General features: G+C 40.5%; 1 protein-coding gene across 1 annotated transcript in view; it reads left to right on the forward strand.

Moving 5' to 3' along the window:
* Window positions 1-21,817, forward strand: part of CNTRL (centriolin) — a 101,468-nt gene that overhangs the window by 57,223 nt on the left and 22,428 nt on the right. The window contains exons 14-26 of the mRNA XM_030817724.1: window positions 1,975-2,151; window positions 4,734-4,868; window positions 7,131-7,276; window positions 7,873-8,080; window positions 8,583-8,762; window positions 10,394-10,573; window positions 11,334-11,450; window positions 11,734-11,875; window positions 12,600-12,748; window positions 15,137-15,326; window positions 16,620-16,933; window positions 18,938-19,146; window positions 21,169-21,361. Coding sequence (XP_030673584.1) covers window positions 1,975-2,151; window positions 4,734-4,868; window positions 7,131-7,276; window positions 7,873-8,080; window positions 8,583-8,762; window positions 10,394-10,573; window positions 11,334-11,450; window positions 11,734-11,875; window positions 12,600-12,748; window positions 15,137-15,326; window positions 16,620-16,933; window positions 18,938-19,146; window positions 21,169-21,361 — 2,340 coding nt within the window. The remainder of the gene's footprint in view (window positions 1-1,974; window positions 2,152-4,733; window positions 4,869-7,130; window positions 7,277-7,872; window positions 8,081-8,582; window positions 8,763-10,393; window positions 10,574-11,333; window positions 11,451-11,733; window positions 11,876-12,599; window positions 12,749-15,136; window positions 15,327-16,619; window positions 16,934-18,937; window positions 19,147-21,168; window positions 21,362-21,817) is intronic.

The following is a 21,817-nucleotide window of genomic DNA, read 5'->3' on the forward strand; positions in this document are numbered from 1 at the left end:
TTTGGAAATCAGTTGTAGACATCATGCTCCTTTGCTCCTAAATATTTCATTATATATTTTCTATGAACAAGGACATTTTCTAACATAAACACAGAATAATTATCAAATTTAGGAAATTCAGTATTTTATCAGACTTCATGTTTGCTCGTCTGCTGAGCTTTAAAGGCCTTTCCATCTTTCTATTGTGAAGATGTTTACAGTTACAAGAAAGTTGAAAGAATAGTTTGGTGAACATCTGTGAACCCTCTTGGATTCAATAAATATTTTGATTTATTTATTTTCTCTTTCTCATAGACACATACTTTTTTCCTTTGCTCATTAGAAAGTTGCAGATATCATAACATCATCCCGTCAACACACATCTTTTTAAGAGCATTTTCCTGCATCACTACCATATCATTATTACACCTAAGAAAATTGACGGTAATTCCCTAATGTCCTCTAATATCTTTTTTTTTTTTTTTTTGAGATGGAGTCTTGCTCTGTCGCCAGGCTGGGAGTGCAGTGGCGTGATCTTGGCTCACTGCAACCTCCGCCTCTCAGGTTCAAGTGATTCCCCTGCCTCAGCCTCCTAAGTAGCTGGGACTACAGGGGTGTGCCACCACGCCTGGTTAATTTTTTGTGTGTGTGTGTTAGTAGAGATAGATTTCACCATGTTGGCCAGGATGGTCTCAATCTCCTGACTTCATGATCCACCCGCCTTGGCCTCCCAAAGTGCTGGGATTACAGGCATGAGCCACCGTGCCCGGCCCTAAGGTACTCTAATATCTAAACCATATTCAGATTTTCTTGATTGCCCCAAGAATGTGTGTGTGTGTGCACGTGCGTGTGTAAAATCCAGGCTGGTATTCCATAGATTGAACCACATTCTGGGTTTGACTGATTGTTTCTTCATGGTGTGTTTAATTTGTATCTCTGTGTTCTATGTAAAATAGTATCTTAAGTTAACTGCGTTTTCCCCTGGTTACTGGAGAAGCTGATCACCTTTCATTTGCTGTTCACGTTTCCTCTTGAGTGAATCCCCTATTCATAGTCTTTGCCTATTTTTTGTTGAATTGTCTCTGCCTTTTCTTAAAGATTTGTAGGAATTCTTTACATATTCTGGATAATAATCTTTGGTTGGTTATATGTAGTATCTATATTTTAAACAAGCAGCCCAAATGATTGAGTTGCCAAGTGGTTTTTGGACAGCTCTTTTGTAGAAGTTCTCATCGTAGAATCCTTCTCTTTAATCTGTAATAGTTTGATTGCAAGTAAATAGATGAAAGAGATAATGTTTAATCACAAAACACAAATGGACTAAAATGAATCAGAACCATGGTATGCTAATAAATATATACCTATATTCTTGTTAGCACTCATTTAAGGTACTCTTATCATCCTTAATATTAGAGAGTGCCGGTCCCATTTTGTTCTTCTGATAAATGAACATGCTATGGTTTAATAGAGAGAGCGTGGGCTTTGGAGTCAGAGATCTACATTTGCATGCTGACTATCCTTTTTCTAGCTACATAGCCCTGTGTAGTTTACTTAGATATTCATTCTACAGTTCCTCATCTGTAAAACTGCAAGTTGCCTTATACAGTTATTGTGAAGATACAATGAAATAATGAATATGAAAACATTTTGTCCAACATCAGATGAAAAATAAGCATTAAATCTTATCCTACTCTTTTTTTCCTTCCTTTCTCCCTCTTTATGTTTTTAGACTCATAAGTGTCACGGAACTGGTCCCTTTGAAAAACAGTATGTTGGGAGCTTACTGACTTTCTTGATTATGTTTAGCCAGGGTTTTGTTCTCCAACCAGGATATGCACAGCCTGAGGCTTCGTCATATTGCTACTGAAAACTTTGTGGCAGGCAGCAGTAGCTGGCCAGCATTTGGTTTACAGTGCTCAAGTTACTTATAATGCCTTGCAGATGCTTAAGCAGCACAGTGAGGGTTCCATAGTTAAATCCACTGAATCTTTCTAGGAGCTTGCAGAGCTAGAAAGTGCCCTCCAAAAGCAGCATGAGGTGAATGCATCTTTGCAGCAGACCCAGGGAGATCTCAGTGCCTATGAAGCTGAGCTAGAGGCTCGGCTAAACCTAAGGGATGCTGAAGCCAACCAGCTCAAGGAAGAGTTGGAAAAAGTAACAAGACTTACCCAGGTAAGTAGGAGCATGAAGCCAACTAGAAACTAAGTACCCTATGCCTTAAGATATCATCTTTTTTAAATTTATGTCTTAATTTAAAATTAAGCGTTTTTTCATACAGTATATATGGAGTGATGAGAAAGGCAGAATTTTGGAGTCAGACATTGTGAGTGCTAATAACTACCCCTGTGTGAACATGGGGAAATCAGTTCATAGCTCTGAGCCTCCCAGCCTTTTCCTCCTCTGTAAAATGGCTTATGGGGAAGATAAATGAGATAATGGACATGAAAGCACCTGACAGTTGATACTCAATAAATGCTAGTTTTTCCTTCTTAGAACAGGTTTAAGGACTTTTTTTTTTGAGACAGAGTCTTGCTCTGTTGCTAGGCTGGAGTGCAGTGGCATGATGTCGGCTCACTGCAACCTCCGCCTCCTAAGTTCAAGCAATTGTCCTGCCTCAGCCTCCTGAGTAGCTGGGACTACAGGTGCGTGCCACCATGCCTGGCTGATTTTTTGTATGTTAATAGAGATGGGATTTCACCATGTTGGTCAGGCTGGTCTACAAACCCCCGACTTCCGGTGATCCGCCCGCCTCAGCCTCCCAAAGTGCTGGGATTACAAGCATGGGGCACTGTGCCCGGCCGAGACCTCTTTTAGGTTGATGATAAGTTGTAGTTTGCTGTCTCCTTTTAGGGTTGGTTGAAAGATCCACTAGTTTAAATTATACTTGCAAGTTACAGAAAACATATCCAATAAATATTTATTGATTGGCCATTGAGGGCCAGGTACTGTGGATTCTCTAAGCAATGCACAGACATGGTCACCATCCTGTGGGGCTGACAGATCTCTGATTGGTAAACTTTAGTCCAGCAGGTGAAACAGGTATGGAAGAAAGAAAGGGACAGTATTCTTTGGCCAACGAGGAAGTAGTCAGGGAAGACCATCCCACAGAAATGATGTTTCAGCTGATGGCTGATGGATGAGTAGGATTTGGCCATGCAGAGGGGACAGGGTGAAAGGGGTAAAGGTAAGGTATTTGTATTCTAGGCAGAGAGGTGAGGAGAGAGAGCATATAGTACATTTGAAGTGCTGAAAGTATGCCTCCAGGATGCCAGGAGCAGGGAGAGGAGTGAGGAAAGAGAATGAGTGGTAAAGGCAGAGGGGCAGGCAGAGGCCAGTTGTAATATATTCTTTATCAGATTAAAAATACAATTTATTAGCCAGATGAGTTGCATCTTCTTTCAGGAAGCCCACCTCAACCTTTCCTTTCTTCCTGCTGAAAATCTGGGTTCAGGACTCTACTTTGGTTTTCCTATAACCTGTGCACAGTAAGGGTATTTATCATGCATATGATGATCATCTGTTTAGATGCTCCTAGATGATCTGTTTGTTTTACCCCAGCTAGACTCAGAGCTCAGTGAATGCCCAGATTGTATCTGTTTGTTTCTGCTTTTTCAGTGCCTGGCATATGAGAAGCATCAGTGCCTGGCATATGAGAAGCGTCATGTGCTTATTTGATGAAAATGAAATAAATAAGATATTTTGAATCTCAGGAATGCATGTAAAAATAATTCATATGATTAGAAAAGGAACTAGAAATGTGTCTGGTTTATTATAGTAATTATGTATCTTCCTTTACTTATGAGATATCAGATCATCACTTGACAGTTGTCAGGATGGTATTTCTCAAGACTACCGAGTTTTGTAGAAGTATAGTTGACAAGATCAGAGTCTCAGAGATCAGGTTTTAGGAAAACAATTAAAATAACAGTAAATATTTTAAAATACTAATAAATAAAATTTCTAGATGGCATTTTCCTTAATAAATTCTCCTCTTTTCAAGCCAGACTGTACTAGCTTGAAATACATTGTCCTTTGTACTTTGATTGGCTTTTATTTTCTTCTCATAAGTCTTGACGAAATTATTTTAAGAGCCTAGCCTTTTCACCGATTCACTTGGTATTGAAAGGGACATTCCCCCTCCCTCAGCACCAAGACTGCCAGGATTGGTCTTCAAATCACACATTGAGAATATGAAGCATAACAGATCTCCTGTCTCTGATCTGAAGATCTACAGATCTCTGATTGGTAAACTTTAGTTGCATGAACTCACTTGTGATGCTTGATAAATACAGATTCCTTGGCCCCACCCACCCTAGAGATTCTGATCCAGGATCTCTTTTCTGAGATAGAGTTTAGGTGTCTGCATTTTTGACAGACATACCTAGTGTTGATACAGTTTTTTTGAGGACCACAGGTTGAGAAATACTAGTCTAAGGGAAAGGAGAGCAATAACTGTTGGATCACTTGCAGAACTTTTAAAGGTAGTTGCCTCGGCCCACCGCTGAAGATTCTAATTTGGTGTATTTGGGCTGAGCTGATTCTGATGCTTACTCCTTCTTAAGTGTTAATAATAGTTTAAGGATTGTGTGAAAAAATTGTCTTTGGTTTTTAAATTTGGGAGTATAAACATAAAATTGAGTTGTAAAACTATAGCTAGCAAGGGATTGTGTGTATATGTAAATTTATTTGTGCCTTTTAAAATCATAAATTATTGCTGTTTTACACTTTCATGTCATTGCTTCCTATGGTGACAGTTAGAACAATCAGCCCTTCAAGCAGAACTTGAGAAGGAAAGGCAAGCCCTCAAGAATGCCCTTGGAAAAGCCCAGTTCTCAGAAGAAAAGGAGCAAGAGAACAGTGAGCTCCATGTAAAACTTAAACGCTTGCAGGTAGAGATTTGTTGTTTTAGAATACATTCTTACACAGAACACCCAAAGATGATGATATCTTTAGTCAGGCACTTAGCAACCTGCTCTAACATGTAGTAAGCAACTTGAATTAGTAGAAAAAAGGGAATTCTGGGTGGAGCAGCACCATAGCCCCTGTTCTCTTGTGACCATTGTTTTAAGATTATTATTTGTGATTCTCCTTTTGTTTTTATGATGGTGCAAAGAGATAGAGGCAGTGTCAGTAGTAAACAATATACTGTGTAAACTCATGGGCAAAAGCAGTATCTTGCTTTTCTTCTAAAAGCAGATTTGTCACCAGACCAAACTAAAATGATCAGATTGGTGCATCCTCGTCCACTGAAATGTCTTTGTAATTATCCAGGAATTTAACTAGAGTCATTTGCAGTGGGATTTCTTATCTGTAAATAGTTCTAACTATCCTCTTCTCAGAAAGGATGCTATTAAAAATGTGGCCGGGCGCGGTGGCTCACGCTTGTAATCCCAGCACTTTGGGAGGCCGAGGCGGGCGGATCACGAGGTCAGGAGATCGAGACCACGGTGAAACCCCGTCTCTACTAAAAATATAAAAAAAAAAAAAATTAGCCGGGCGTGGTGGCAGGCGCCTGTAGTCCCAGCTACTCGGAGAGGCTGAGGCAGGAGAATAGCGTGAACCCGGGAGGCGGAGCTTGCAGTGAGCCGAGATCGCGCCACTGCACTCCAGCCTGGGTGACAGAGCGAGACTCCGTCTCAAAAAAAAAAAAAAAGTAATCATTTTTTATTAGTGGAAATGTATGTCAATATTTTTATAGCTGTTCTCACAGTAATCTGCTGAACAAACTGCAGGAAAAACAGGTGGATAGGATTTTTCAGATAATTAAACTCTCAAAGAAGACAGATATCTGAACAAACAAGTACCAGAATCATCACTCAGGTCTCCAAATCTGTGAGGTTGGGGCCTCTTGGCTAGCTGAGATGGTAGCTGTTATCACCAGAAATAAAAGGGCAGAGTTTATGTGGCTTGGAGGAAGGGTTCCAAAAAAACTACGTAGGGGGATTTGAGAGAAATAAGACTAAACTCACTCAAATGTTCTCTTCTTCTAACACTTCAAATATTTGTTCCTCGAAGTTTAAAGAAATCTAATAACCTAGAATTTAATTTTTACTGTGCTCAGCTCCACTTCTGAAGCAAATGCCATAAAAGATATACATGTTTTCCATGACTATGTGAGGTGTGTGTGTATGTTGGGTCTTCCTTGAGTTATCATTTTCCGTTTTTAGTATAGAAATTTCATATAACACAAAAACAGAATAGCTTATGACCCTTATTTACCCATTGCCCAACCTAAACAGTTGTCAACATTCATTGTTTCATTTTGTCCACCTCTTTTGTTGCTGGAATATTTTAAAGAAAAATTTCATACATCTTTCTTTCACCTGCAAATACTTAAGTGTACATCTTTTGGAGAAAAGGACTAATATAATATTCTTCAGGGGCCTTCTCCAAAGAAGAAAGTGAAGTCAACTTTCTAGAATGCTGACACGTGTTGTGGGACTACCTTAGTTAGAACTAGATTCTTTGATTACTTGGCCAATGAACCTCCTGAGTACAAGTTAAACCCACTCTACATTTCTTTGTCAGAAATCATTTAGTTGCAATGAACCAAAACCTACTCACACTAGCTCAAGAAAGGAGACAGCTTGCTAGGAACCAGAGCTGCTCTGCCTTTCATGTTGATATAGGGGCTCTCTCATTTCTCTCATTTCTCTTTTTCCATCTCTCCGAGCATTGTATGTGGCCCAGCATAGATCCCAACCCTAAGTTAACATATTTTCAGGTCCAGCATTTATATAGGCTTGCTGTACTGAATCTTGTTTCAAATTATGGAGAGAATGAGAACCTGTTCTCTGGCTAGTTGATGTGTTGACTGGCCTCAAGTCAGATGATCTATGGCCAGGATTAGATAGTACTACAGAAAGGGCTGCCTTGGGGCAATGGGCATGGACAGTTTACAGATAAAGAGGACTCCAGATGGAACAAACACTTGAAAGCATGTTCATTGCATTCTAAATTATTCATTTCAGTTAACATTGTTACACTGAGTTTGAAGTAGATTAATCATACGGAAATTTTAGGAATTTCTTTTTACTTGAAAGAGGCATTGTCTGAATTTAGTTCTGTGGTCTAGATATGTTTGTTAGTTCGTTAGTACTGAAAATATGCTGGCATGTAATAGATAATCCCTATTTCATCCCCCTCCATAGGATGACAATAATCTGTTAAAACAGCAACTTAAAGATTTCCAGAATCACCTTAACCATGTGGTTGATGGTTTGGTTCGTCCAGAAGAAGTGGCAGCTCGTGTGGATGAACTAAGAAGAAAACTGAAATTAGGAGCTGGGGAAATGAAGTAAGGAAAAAGCAAGACCTCCAAGTCTAGAGTGGGCCTCACAACTTGAGAGTTGTGAGTGTGAGGTTCAGTGATAAACTCATCTTTCTAAGTTCTGTTAATGGCAAATTTCTTTTGTAAGGGTCTCCTTATGATGTTTTCATGACTGAGACAAAAGATTGTTTAATTTTAATTGTCTGCCACTGATTGTTTTTACATTTTGGATCTTTTTTTTTGGTATTTAAGAGTAATTTTTGGTATTTAAGAGTTATTGTTTCTTGAAAGTTAATTACATATGGTCAGGAAGTAGAGCCACATTATACATTTTAAATAGAGAAGAAGCATCAAAAGAAAACATAAGTATTTCAAATATATGAAATGGACATTTATTCTTGGAGCAAATATTGTTAGCCTGATATGAGCCTATGTTTTCAGAGTGGCAGCAGTCATTTTATAAAACAATAATTTGCGCTTAGGAGATGGTCAGTAAAATGCTATAGATTGACACCAGTCCCTCCACACAGCTTTTTACTCTGGAGCTAAAGTTAATAGCATGTTTGTATCCAGCATCAAAAATTAAATGTCACATTTATACCATTTTTCCCCCTCCTTACTAGCATCCATAGTCCTTCAGATGTCTTAGGGAAAAGTCTTGCTGATTTACAGAAACAATTCAGTGAAATTCTTGCACGCTCCCAGTGGGAAAGAGATGAAGCACAAGTTAGAGAGAGAAAACTCCAAGAAGAAATGGCTCTGCAGCAAGAGAAACTGGCAACTGGACAAGAAGAGTTCAGGCAGGCCTGTGAGAGAGCCCTGGAAGCAAGAGTAAGACAAGGGCAAGAGGCACCTGGAGGGAAGTGTTTGGCAAATATTAATGTTTTTCAGCAAATTACAATGCTTCCTTTGTCAAGTAAATACAACATAATTGTTGTTATTTTCTCTTATAACAAGTCAAGCTGGGTGTGACTAAAACTCAACCCTGAATGTGGTTATAATGTCAAAGTCAGGCTTGTTTGTGACATTGTGTTTTCCTTGATTTGGAAGCAAAGGCAAGTTATTTTATAACAGGCAGGTAAATAATGCCACATTCCTAGAGTATGGTGTGTTACCAGAATCTGGTATTTTTTGATGCGATGATTTTAATGAAGAGGCAAACATTCAAATGACTCCTAGAGATCGTTCAAGATAAAACCATTCCTGACAACTCATTAGTAAAAAATTAAGTTACAGCCTGTTGTAAAATGGGTGATAATTCTATAAAAGGTTTTTATTTTGCTTAAAACATATTTTGCCTAAAAATCATTCTTGAAATTTTATTTCTTCACAGATTAATTTTGATAAGAGGCAACATGAAGCAAGAATCCAGCAACTGGAGAATGAAATTCACTATTTGCAAGAAAATCTAAAAAGTATGGAGGAAATCCAAGGCCTTACAGATCTCCAACTTCAGGAAGCTGATGAAGAGAAGGAGAGAATTCTGGCCCAACTCCGAGAGTTAGAGAAAAAGGTAGGGGAGGCTTAGAAAATGAGACACATAAGTACCTGCTGCCAGTGTCCTGCCCACTGGCAGCTAGGTCAGCCGAGATGGGTGCGATCTGTAGTCACCTCTGACTGCATTGCTGGCACAGTGCTGAACCTGACCTAGGTGGGACCTGGATGCATGTCATTGAGTCAAGAAGCTAAGACCATGTGTCGTGGTAGATGGAAACAAGAGAATTGAGAATGTACGGAGTGACTTTCGAGTTAACTAGGTGGTACTTAACAAATGATATTGGGAAGAGTTTGACTCCTTTGAAACCTCTTGTCCAGTTGGACACATCCACGGGAAATTACTTTTAAACTCCTCATCATCCTTTCTAATAACCCTGCCTCTCTTTGATGGCTTTTCTCCATTCCACCTCAACCATCTACTCCCATTGTCACATTCTGGACTTTGTCAAGTTTAAAAATTGCACCCACCTCTGAAATCACAAACTGAAGTGTCTTGCTGTAATCATAACCGCTTATCCTGCTGGTATCCACACACTAAAAATTTCTCAGCCTTATTGAGCTTCCAATTCATTAGCCTCACCCCCACCTTTGCTATCTGTTAAGCCCTTGTCTTTACTTTCTTACTTGTCCAACTTAAATTTTGTGGTCTACCAACTATAACTTTTTTTTTAACAAATATCCTCAAGTTCCTTGCCCTTTTCTACTGTTTTATTTCCCTGACAAAACTGAAGCTCTCTGCTTTCTTTGGGCCTGCACTTACACTGGGTGTTCCTGGAGAAAAAAGTCACCATCCGGTATTGTGGTGTCATTATAAACTTATAGTTACCAATCTCAAATAGACAATATGACCCTTTTCTGTGGTGAGCTTCCTCTCCCATGCCTCACTGTTTCACACCTTCTCATTCCTCACACCTGCTGTCTGCTTTCTCCCAGCCTCAGTGAATGCCTTGCTTCAGCCTTCACTGAGAACTCATCAGTTTCCAAGTCCTATTGAATCCATCTCTAAAATATATCTGGAATATATGTCCTTTTTCCTTCTCTGATGCTAGACCCTTGTGCTGTCATCATCTCTCTTCTGGATGACTGCTGTGGCTGTCTGATCGATCTGTCACTTCTACTCATGACCCTGCTCTCCAGAGCAGCCAAGATGCTCTTTCTGAAATGTCAAGTGGCTGTAATCAGTCTCCCCTCCTGTAGCTTCCTTTGTTCTTAGGAGTAAGACCAAAATTCTTAAGCCTACGAGGCCTACATGATTTGCCTCTGTTTAGATCTCTCCATTTCTCACTGTGCTCCTCCTTTCACTTTCTCAAAAATGCCAAATTCTTTTGCCACCATTGTATGCCCAGGGCCTGATTCAATGATTTCAAAGGTGGGTTCATCCACGCCTTGGTGGTGGTGCTAGGAAATGTTTTTCCAATGAATGGATGAAGTTATGAACACTAAGATTCTTGACTAAGAAGACGTAGTCCAAGTTTCTCACAGTTTTGAGATCTATTATTTATTCAGTGGATATATGTGGAGTACCTCCTGTGTATCAAGTATTGTTCTAGGCAGCAGTGAACAGAGTCCCTACCCTCCTGGAGCTTACATCTGAATTCATTCCTGCCAAATGATTCATCTGTTTAATTAACGTTTCTTTTATTTTAGAAGAAACTTGAAGATGCCAAATCTCAGGAGCAAGTTTTTGGTTTAGATAAAGAACTGAAGAAACTAAAGAAAGCCGTGGCCACCTCTGATAAGCTAGCCACAGCTGAGCTCACCATTGCCAAAGACCAGCTGAAGTCTCTTCATGGAACTGTTATGAAAATTAACCAGGAGCGAGCAGAGGTGAGTTCACATGTACAGAACAGGTTTCCATCAATGATGCTGCTGTCAAAAAACATGGCAGCTTGTATTATTGATCTTGCTATAGACATTGGTTATTTTATAAACCACTGTAAAGTTGTCTGTTTTTCTTAAGACCTAAAGATTATATTTCCCCCATCACAACCCCTAATAATTTATTTTGTGCTGCCATGGATACTGCGTTCTACTGAGCCCTGAAAGGAATCATCAAATAAACATGCTATGCCTACCTTTAAGTGTAAGGATCTGCTTAGGGAGGTAGCTGTCAACATCTACCTGGACAAGGGTTCTTGAAGGATTGTCATATAATCCCTCTGAATCTCAAATTTTTCATCTCGTGCAGTCATGTGAAAATGTTACTTCATAGTATGACTCCTTTCTGAGCTAATGTCTGTTACCGTGCTTTACAGGATGCAAATGCTAATGAGATTAAGATAGCAGATCACAGGAGACAAAAATCTAATGATGAGAGCCCAGAGAGACATAATCATGGAAGACTGTAGTAAAAGTAAAAAAGTAAAAAAATTAGCCTTTGTTCTTTCGGATGCCGCACCTTGGGGTTGGGGGCTGGGCAGGCTGCCCAACAATGGGAACAACACAGGAGAAGGTGGGGCTTGGGTGTCCCTTTTCATGGACAGCCTGGTAGGCAATGTGATGAAAGCAGAAGAATCAATCCAAGAGGAAGAAACGAAAGACAACCTGTGATAGCAGTGGTGCCTTTCTCATACTTCTGTCCCAGTAGGAGTTGCAGGAAGCAGAGAGGTTCAGCAGAAAGGCAGCACAAGCAGCCAGAGATCTGACCCAAGCAGAAGCTGAGATCGAACTCCTGCAGAATCTTCTCAGGCAGAAGGAGGAGCAGGTCAGTGTTGGTACCCAGAGACCTCCTCTTTATCAGATTCTTATCAGTTCCTAAAAGACAAAATTACTGTAGGTGATGTCTCAAAGAATTCTGAAGTGCAATCAATAGTTAATCAGTACTTTATCCTCTACTGTGTGCCAGGCTTGGTGCAGTTTCCAAGTAATGCAGTTTCCTCACTGGGAAAGTGTAAATAAATACAGAATCATAATCAAGTTGAAAGGATAAATGTGTTTGGGAAAGAATGAATTCATTGGCAACTTTGTATGTGTGATTTTTTAAATAGTTTCGACTTGCGATGGAGAAAACAGGTGTAGGTACTGGAGCAAACTCACAGGTCCTAGAAATTGAGAAACTGAATGAGACAATGGAACGACAAAGGACAGAGATTGAAAGGCTGCAGAATGTACTAGACCTCACCGGAACTGGTAAAGTATTGGGCTTTGATTTTTGGCAGTGGTTTTGTAGTCATAAAATTAAATCATCTCCTTTGTTTTTTACCTTTAACTGTTACAAATCAAGTCCATGCTTGATTTAGAGAGCTGTGGTAATTAGCTTAATAAGTAAAATCAAATAAATCAGATAATTTTAAAAGTATTTTCTGTAAGTGTGTTACTGGGGGACTTGGTTGCCAAGATAAGAGTTTCATATTTGTGGGCGGGCGCAGTGGCTCACGCCTGTGATCCTAGCACTTTGGGAGGCTGAGGTGGGTGGATCGCTTGAGGTCAGGAGTTCAAGACCAGCCTGGCCAACATGGTGACACCCTGTCTCTACTAAAAAATACAAAAATTAGCTGGGTGTGGAGGTGGGCACCTGTAAACCCAGCTACTCGGGAAGCTGAGGCAGGAGAATCACTTGAACCTGGGAGGCGGAGGTTGCAGTGAGCCGAGATTGGGCCACTGCACTCCAGACTGGATAACAGAGTGAGACTGTCTCAAAAAAAGAAAAAGAGAGTTTTGTATTTGTAATTTCAAAATAAATAATGTTTACAAATCAGTTTGCTTTTTTTTTGACTTACCAAAGGGCAGACTGAAAGTCAGCTTTGAGGAACTGATAAAATTAATTGGCTCTCATAGAATCTCTTTTATATTTTGAGAAAGAAAGGAAGTAAATGATTTCATATCAATTTCATAGAATGACTTTTCTTTACAGACAACAAAGGAGGCTTTGAAAATGTTTTAGAAGAAATTGCTGAACTTCGACGTGAAGTTTCTTATCAGAATGATTACATCAGCAGTATGGCAGATCCTTTCAAAAGACGAGGCTATTGGTACTTTATGCCTCCACCACCATCATCAAAAGTAGGAATTCTGTGGTGTTGGGAATGTATACTGAATTTTCTTGAAGAAAGTGTGACATTGTCCCCTTCCCCAAATTTATGAACAGGTACCAAAAACAACATTTCTATGCTAAGCCGTGCATTGAGGTTCTATAGTGTTTTTAATATTTGAGATGAAAATAGGGCCTTCTTGGGGAAGGTGACAGTTGACTGTTCATACTCAGGTGGTATGTGTTAGGGTCCTTGAATGCAGATGCTGTAAGGAGAAAAGGTGATTTGAGCCCAGAGAGCCTGCTGAAATGGGCATAGAATTGTGCAGAGCCTCCGACAGAAAAAAAGGCATCTGGGTTTCATGTCCTTTTAACATTCATTCTTTCAGTGCTTACTGAAGCCTAGGCCAAGTGCTAGGCAGTGGTGGGGCATCACGATGAATGGTAAAGCCCCTGCTCTCAAAGAGCTCATTGGCCATGCCAGCATAATTGCAAAATGGTGACATACCTATGACAACAGACCTGACCTGTATTCTCTAGTTGCAGAGAGGTGTTAAGGATTCATCTGATGGGAAGTTCAGGGAGGAATGCTTCACAAGCAGGGATGTGAAGTCAGCACTTAGCAAGCAGTGAGCGATGAGCTTTTAGGAGGGAGGAAACAGCTCGTATGGAAGAGGAGGGTTATTGGCTTGGCAAAGACAAGTAGCTTTGTGGGGCTAGAGGGTTTATAGGAACAGTGTCAGATGAAGCTGAAAAGTAGATTGAGGTCATGCCTTTTTTTTTTTTTTGGAGACGGAGCCTTGCTGTGTCCCCAGGCTGGAGTGCAGTGGCGCAATCTCGGCTCCTTGCAACCACTGCCTCCTGGGTTCAGGCGATTCTCCTGTTTCCGCCTCCTGAGTAGCTGGGATTATAGGCAGGCGCCACCACGCCTGGCTAATTTTTAGATTTTTAGTAGAGATGGGGTTTTGCCATGTTGGCCAGGCTGGTCTCAAACTCCTGACCTCAGGTGATCTGCCCACCTCGGTCTCCCAAAGTTCTGGGATTATAGGCGTGAGCCATCACCGTGCTGGTCTGGGGTCATGCTTTTTTTAAAGGGTCTTAGAATCTCTTACACTTAATTATGTAGGCCATGAGAAATGGGTTGTATACTAAAATGATCAGAGCTATAATTTAGGAATAATATTCTGGCTAGTAGAGAGACTATACTTGTGGTAGGGTGTGCTTTCCGTGGGGCTCTTTGAACTGATTCAGGTAAAGAGTAGAAGCCAGAGCTAGATCAGTGGAGCTGGGAAAGAGGAGATGAGATTATAGGATGTTAAAGAGAAATGGTCGGGGCCTGGGGCCTGAATGTGGGAAGTGAGGAGAAGACTGGGGCCTGAGTGTTGAAAGTGAGGAGAAGACTATAGGCTGTATTCATCCAAAGCAGAGGGGCCTGGTGCCATCCTGCTAGAATCAGCCGATGAGCAATAGTCAGGGAGAAGCAGCTCAGACACACTAGGATCCCAGGGCTGTGTAGACTTAACCAGACCCCTGAAGAGCAGAATCTTAGATTCTCCCAGCAATCCTAAAGGAAGCCAGCTCCTTGGTACAACCAGAGCTGGAGGTGGAAGCAGTATAAATTAGAGCAAAACATATAAGCCTGAGCTGGGTAAGGGTTTAGAGGATGTACCTACAGTCTGAGAAGGAGAAGGAGGGTAGCAGAGTAGAGCTTTAAAGCCATGCCAAGCTCCCAGGACCACAGAAGACTGGTGACCCCAGATTTCTTCAAAGTTCACTGGTTTCCTTTCCCTCAGTCGCTGGGCCATCAAGAATGAGGTTAAAAACAAAACAAAAAACCACTAGGAGAAATGACTACAGAGAGAACAGAAGCTGACACCTGGGAGTCTGATCACTACAGAGAACTTATTTTCATTTCTCTCTCTTGGGGAGTTGCTGCATAAAGTTAACCCAGTCAAACAGCCAGATAACATGCTTTTTCCATTTTGGTATGGCCAAGGACTTGTGATTTCTAGAAAATTGTACCAAAAGAGAGGATAGGAGATGGATGTTTTAAAATGGCTTTTGAAAGGATAAATAGACATTAATTTGTTTGCTTTCACCACACTTTGAGCCCTTCATTTTCACAGACCAGTCTGATGTGACCCCAGCCATTACCCACATAGCCCTCCTTTCTGCTTGGCTTCCCTGACACTGCCATGTCAATCAAGTCCAGAGGGATGTTAATAAGCTGAATTGTGTATGGAACTGCAGTTTATGTGACCATGTAATCACCTCACTTCTGTGAAAAATAAGGATAATGAAAAGGAACCAAGTTCTTTCTCAACCTTGCTACATCTCAACTTTGCTCTAGACTTTGACATTTCTTAAAATCAGCCTTTCCATTTATAATAGATAGTGTGCTCTGCTGTCATTTGTTTTAGGTTTCCAGCCATAGTTCCCAGGCCACCAAGGACTCTGGTGTTGGCCTTAAGTACACAGCCTCAACTCCTGTTAGAAAACCACGCCCTGGGCAGCAGGATGGGAAGGAAGGCAGTCGACCTCCCCCTGCCTCAGGATACTGGGTTTATTCTCCCATCAGGAGTGGGTTACATAAACTGTTTCCAAATAGAGGTAAGTCAAATCACATAGGAAAGTTGCATTTCTCTTGCCCGTTAATAACCTTTTATTGATTCTCTGAAATCCCTAAGACACAGTCCAGACTCCTTAGCCAGCTCCATGAGGTCTTCTGTGATCTGGTCTTGGCCGGTGACCTCTTGTCGTTGTTTTAAACCCTGTCTGGAATGTCCTTCCTCCTTCCCCTCCCATGCTGATGCCTACTCATCCTTCAGTGAGACCTAGGTCCTCAAACAATGCTCCTAAATGGAGCCTTCTTCCACCCTGCTTCATCCAGGCTGACTAAGCAGCCTCTTTGACTGTACTGGAGCACAGTGTCTTGTGTCCTTGTGTCACGGCATTAATCTTACCCTCCTAAAATGAAGTGTTACGGGTCTGTCTTCCAAAGCTCCAGAGGAAGAGTCAGAACTGAGTAAATCTTTTTATTAGCTGTGTGGTCTTAGGCTAATTATTTAGCTGCTGTGAAACTGTTAATCTGTAAAATGTGAATACTACCTTCTGATAATTTGTTCATTTAGAAACTTTTTTTTTTTTTTTTTTGAGATGGAGTCTCGCTCCGTCACCCAGGCTAGAGTGCAGTGGCACAATCTTGGCTCACTGCAACCTCCGCCTCCTGGATTCAAGCGATTCTCTCTCCTGTTTCAGCCTCCCGAGTAGCTGGGATTACAGGCGTGCACCACCATGCCTGGCTAATTTTTGTATTTTTAGTAGAGATGGGGGTTTCACCATATTAGACAGGCTGGTCTCAAACTCCTGACCTCAAGTGATCCGCCTGCCTCGGCCTCCCAAAGTGCTAGGATTACAGGCGTGAGCCACCATATGTGGCCAGGAAGTGCTTATTGACTGCCTGCTGTGTGCTAGGTTCTCTGCTGTCAGTCATCAGCAAACATATTTCCTGGTTTTAGGGCAGATAAGTTAGTAAGGTATCATGTTGGAGAGTGTTATATGTCATGACAGTGGTAAACACTGAGTGCTGTGAGATCTTGTATGTAGCATGAATTAGATACCCAGATGGTCACTTAATAAATTAATGAATAAATTAACAAATGCAGAAACAAACCAACAGATAAACATAAGAAAAACTCAAGTATCAGCCATAGAAAATACTTTGAATCCATGTTTTGAGCTGCTTTTCAAAAATAGTTTTGACCTTTTTTTCAGAATTTTATTCTCACTTCTCCAGTATCTTGGCTTAAATGCTGCTGTTCTCTACTAAATTTGTTTACCTGGTAAACCATGGGGGTAAAACATTCTTTTGTTTAATAAACTCTTCTGTTTATTTCTTTGAAGATGCAGACAGTGGAGGAGATAGTCAGGAAGAGAGTGAGCTGGATGACCAAGAAGAACCCCCATTTTTGCCTCCTCCTGGATACATGATGTATACTGTGCTTCCTGATGGTTCTCCTGTACCCCAGGGCATGGCCCTGTATGCACCACCTCCTCCCTTGCCAAACAGTAGCCGACCTCTCACCCCTGGCACTGTTGTTTATGGCCCACCTCCTGCTGGGGCCCCCATGGTGTATGGGCCTCCACCCCCCAACTTCTCCATCCCCTTCATCCCTGTGGGTGTGCTGCATTGCAACGTCCCTGAACACCATAACTTAGTAAGTGGAAAGACATACAACTCTCTTTCCACACTGCTTCCATGGGTGACTGATAAGGTTATATACTTAATGAGTTGACCTATTTATGACTGGATTATATGGCCAAAGTGTGTTTGTAAGGCTGATGTTTAGAACTGTGCAAGCATTCTCTTATTAAAATTCTCTTATAAAAGTAGTGGCATGTGCCTATAGTCCGAGCTACTCAGGAGACTGAGACAAGAGGATTGCTTGAGCCCAGAAATTCAAGGCCAGCCCCAGTAACAGCAAAAAACAAAAACCCAAAAAACAAAAATACCATGTACAGGAGTTAGGGTCTCAGGCCAGTCTACAAACCTGGGTTAGCCATTTAATAACAAATGTTTTCAGTCCAGAAATTTACCATTTTTACCAAGCTTATATATTTTTCTATTGACAAGTGTTATATTAATGTGTATGTATATATTCACTTACTAGTGCCTGTACTTGTACACATACATATATGTATAATATGAGTGTATACACATACATGTATGTGCATGTGTATGCACATGGGTATGGACAGCATACAGTAAGGTTTTGGTGGGGATTATCTCTAGGTGGTAGGATTTATTTATTATTTATTTTCCTAGTTTATATTTCGGTGGGGATAAGGTTTTGGTGGGGATTATCTCTAGGTGGTGGGATTTATTTATTATTTTCATAGTTTATATTTTCTTGTACACAATATTTTGTATTCTGTTTTTCCTACTTAATGTTATAAGCATTTGTCCATGGTTTTACAAATGTCTTTAAACAATATTTTAATGACTACAACATTTCTATATTGGTAGGTACTGTAGCTGACTGTAAATTCTTACTGTATCTCTTAGGCTAGATTCTAAGAAATAATTATTTCCTAATCACTAGATTAGTTCCTTTTTCTTTTTTCTTCTTTTGTTTTTTTTTTTTGAGATGGACTCTTTCTCTGTCTCCCAGGCTGGAGTGCAGTGGCGTGATCTTGGCTCACTGCAACCTCCGCCTCCCGGGTTCAGGCGATTCTCCTGCCTCAGCCTCCCAAGTAGCTGGGATTAGAGGCATGCGCCACCACGCCCGGCTAATTTTTATATTTTCAGTAGAGATGGGGTTTCACCATGTTGGCCAGGCTGGTCTCGAACTCCTGACCTTGAGTGATCGCCTGCCTCGACCTCCCAAAGTGCTGGGATTACAGGCATGAGTCACTGTGCCCAGCCTCATTAGATTACTTGCTGACTTTTTGGTTCTAAAGAAATAAAATGCAATCTAAGCTCCTCCTTCAGATTCAGAACACCTGGAGCCTTTGTTTTTTCCTTCCTCCCTTGGCAGATTGAGTGGAAGATAAACTAGGACACATATCAAGTCACCAGTCCCATTGTAATAGGTCGACTAGTTTTAGAGGGTCTGTGTGCATTTACAAGTTTAACTGTAGTAGTCACTCACATTCTCTTGCAGTTTTTCTTGCACATTGTAATTTGTAACAATTTCTTTCTATTCAGCATTTATCGATAATCTCTTGAATGGGTTCTTTTACTCTCCAAACTTACCCGGCTGTTTATATAGTTTCTCAGGTGCACTTTTATACTTCCCTTTGTTTGCATATGTTACTTCTTCAGCCTAGGTCTTTCCCCTTCCATTCGTTCTTCAAAACCCAGGCAAAACACCTCTTCCTCTGGGCAGCCTTCTCAGAACTTTTCTCCCATGTGTCCAGAGGAGGGAGAGACTTCTATCTCTTCTGCTAGACCCCGAACTCTTTGGAGGCAGAGGTTATCCACAAGAGGCTTGGCAAATGTTTCTCAGTCGTAGTCGGACTGTTTGAAAAATTAAAAGTTCTATTTGTCCATCAGTTTCATCTGTGACATTTAACTTTTTATACCAAAGTCTTAAAATCTACCATCATTTTTTGGGCCATTGATACCACTTTCACCACAGTTAATTTCAGCTTTTGGCAGGAAAGAGAGGAAACATCCTGTGATGTTTCAGCACTGCATTTTTTCCCCCATCTTCATTCAGGAGAATGAAGTTTCTAGATTGGAAGACATAATGCAGCATTTAAAATCAAAGAAGCGGGAAGAACGGTGGATGAGAGCATCCAAGAGGCAGTCCGAGAAAGAAATGGAAGAACTGCATCATAATATTGATGATCTTTTGCAAGAGAAGAAAAGCTTAGAGCATGAAGTAGAAGAATTACATAGAACTGTCCAGAAACGTCAACAACAAAAGTAATTAATATGCTTTTTATAATTCAGACAAATACGATATTAGTTCATTAATGCTGTCGAACAGAACTTTCTATAATCTTGGAATGTTCTTGATCTTCTGTCCAAAACAGTAACCACTAGCTCAGTGTGGCTGTTGAACACTTGAAATGTGGCCGATGGAGCTGAGGAATAGAATTTAATTTCAATTAATTTAATAGCCACATATTGAGTACCATATTGAGCAATACAGGTCTGAGTTCTTTTGGCCGATAATACAAATCAGCTCTTCTTGTAGTCCCTCTTGGAGAGTGGTATAACCATTTCCCGTCTCCAGTTACCCTAGCTAAAAATATGACAGGGGTTCTCAACTCTTTCTCTTCTGTTACTCTCCTATGCTTCCAGTTGGTCTCTAAATCCTGCTGACTCTGCATTCAGAGAGCTCTCAAACTGGTCCCTTTCTGTCATCTCCCCTTCTCTAGCTTTTAATTAGTTTCATCCTAGCGATTGTAATAGTTTCCACACTGGCCTTCCATGTCTTCTCTCTTGGTCTACGCTGTATCTTGACACACTGCAAATCTGACTGTTCCACTTTCCCATGTGATTCTCAGTCCCATCAGAATATACATGACCCTTCTCCATCTGAAACCCACCCGTCTTTTTCTTTTATCACAGTATTTGGTCTGGCTCACTACTTTCCTGTGGTTCCCCAAACACCACGTTTTCTCCTGCCTCTACACCTTTGCATGTACTGTCTTCTCCCTGCTGACCCCCCTGCCTAACTCCAACTTGTCTTCAAAATAAAGGTCAGAGATCCCCTTTTTTTTTCTCATTAAAAGCCTATTTCTTCTCAGGTACCCACAATTCAAGGTTAACAACCTTGGTCATAGCAGTTCACACAATGTTCTGGGGAGCCCAGGAGCTCCTTGAAGGCAGTAGCTGGACCTCCATCTCTATGTCCCAGCACCTGTCATAGGGTCACTTAGTGAATGCAGCATCTGTTGACTGGGTTAATTATGCAAAAGCCTATCTTTTGCAGTAGTCCATGAATTATGACAGTTCCCCAGTTTTTGTCATTTAACCCAGACTGGCCCAGACCCCAGGGTGGTAGGGAGGCCTGCAGAGGACACAAGTAAGTAAGACATGGTCACTGCCATCTAGCAGCAGACATGTGACTAATAGTCCTGGCAAGTGAAAGCAAGGGCCACACCTAAAAGATAGGGGCTAGATGTTTGAAGGTTAGGCAGATGGTTATATCTGTTATTTTTGTGGGTATACACATGGGGGAATGGAGTTTTTTTACTTTGAGGTAATTTGGAGGGAGATGATAGGGTGGTAGGATCGCCACTTCTTTTCAGTTATAAAAGTGTAATAAATACTATTCTAGGAAGTTTGGATAACACAAAAATGTTCCAAGAAGAAAGTAAAAATCATATGTATGCCTTCATTTAAAGAGAAAGAAACTGTTAAATGTTGAATTTATTTTCATATTTTTCTGTCATGCAGTCATACATAGATAATCTAATTTTCAAATAATTTTGTCATGTTAACCTTAAGATATTGAATTGTGTGTCACGGTTTTTGATGTGTCAAATGTCACCAGAGTTTTACTTTAGCCAAATGGAATAAATCACAAAATCAGGTAGTCTTCAAGGGCAGCCTATGAACTGCCCTTGAAGGATAGTTTTGAGGGAATGGATGAATATTGTGGTAGTGGTTTGCTTTATTTTTATACTTCAAAAGAATAGAAGTATCAACATTTTCTTGGTCAAGTGCTGACAACACAATAATCTTTGTTGTTATATTTAAAAGGGCAGAAAATTCCATGTCATGCATTTTACATATTATGCATTTATTGCTAATAAGAATTCCATGTTTAATAAGATGGTAAACCTAGACCTTGAACAGAATCGAATGTAGCAGTCTTTCTTATCTATTCTCATATAAAATTAGAAAATCATTGTAGATCTTTTTAGTAGTTAGGCTACAAGTATCTATATTGTCTACATTTAAAATTTTTTAATGGGTGTATATATTATTTTTTAGGGACTTCATTGATGGAAATGTCGAGAGTCTTATGACTGAACTAGAAATAGAAAAATCACTCAAACATCATGAAGATATTGTAGATGAAATTGAGTGCATTGAGAAGACTCTTCTGAAACGTCGCTCAGAGCTCAGGGAAGCTGACCGACTCCTGGCAGAGGCTGAGAGTGAACTTTCATGCACTAAAGAAAAGGTGTGTCTTCTTGTGGTTTGGAGTGTGAGCTCAGTGTGGGTGAGTCAGCTTACTGTCAGCCTGAAGGATTAGAAAGAGAATGTGTGTGATAAGAGGACAGTTGTCAAAGTCAGACAGCCAGGTTCCAGGCTGGACTCTGCTAGTTAAGGAGATGCGAGAATTTGTGCAAGTCATATAAGTCCCCTGACTTTGCTTTTCTTATCTACAAATTCAGGCTAAGAATACATAGGCTTTTCAGCATGGATTAAACAAAACAGCATATTTAAAATTACTGAAGTTACTTAGTTCCTAGCACACCCCACCTCCTTATCCTGTGTGTATCTTTTATATTTATTTATTTGGGTTCTGCTACCTGTGTTTTTTTAAATAGGTCAATCTTTATATTCTTATTAAGCTACAATGGACCTCACAAGTATTACGTTGGTCTTCAGGTTGATAATGATACAAAATATTTTT

Source organism: Nomascus leucogenys, chromosome 8 (assembly GCF_006542625.1).
Source record: "Nomascus leucogenys isolate Asia chromosome 8, Asia_NLE_v1, whole genome shotgun sequence".
Lineage (NCBI taxonomy): Eukaryota > Metazoa > Chordata > Mammalia > Primates > Hylobatidae > Nomascus > Nomascus leucogenys.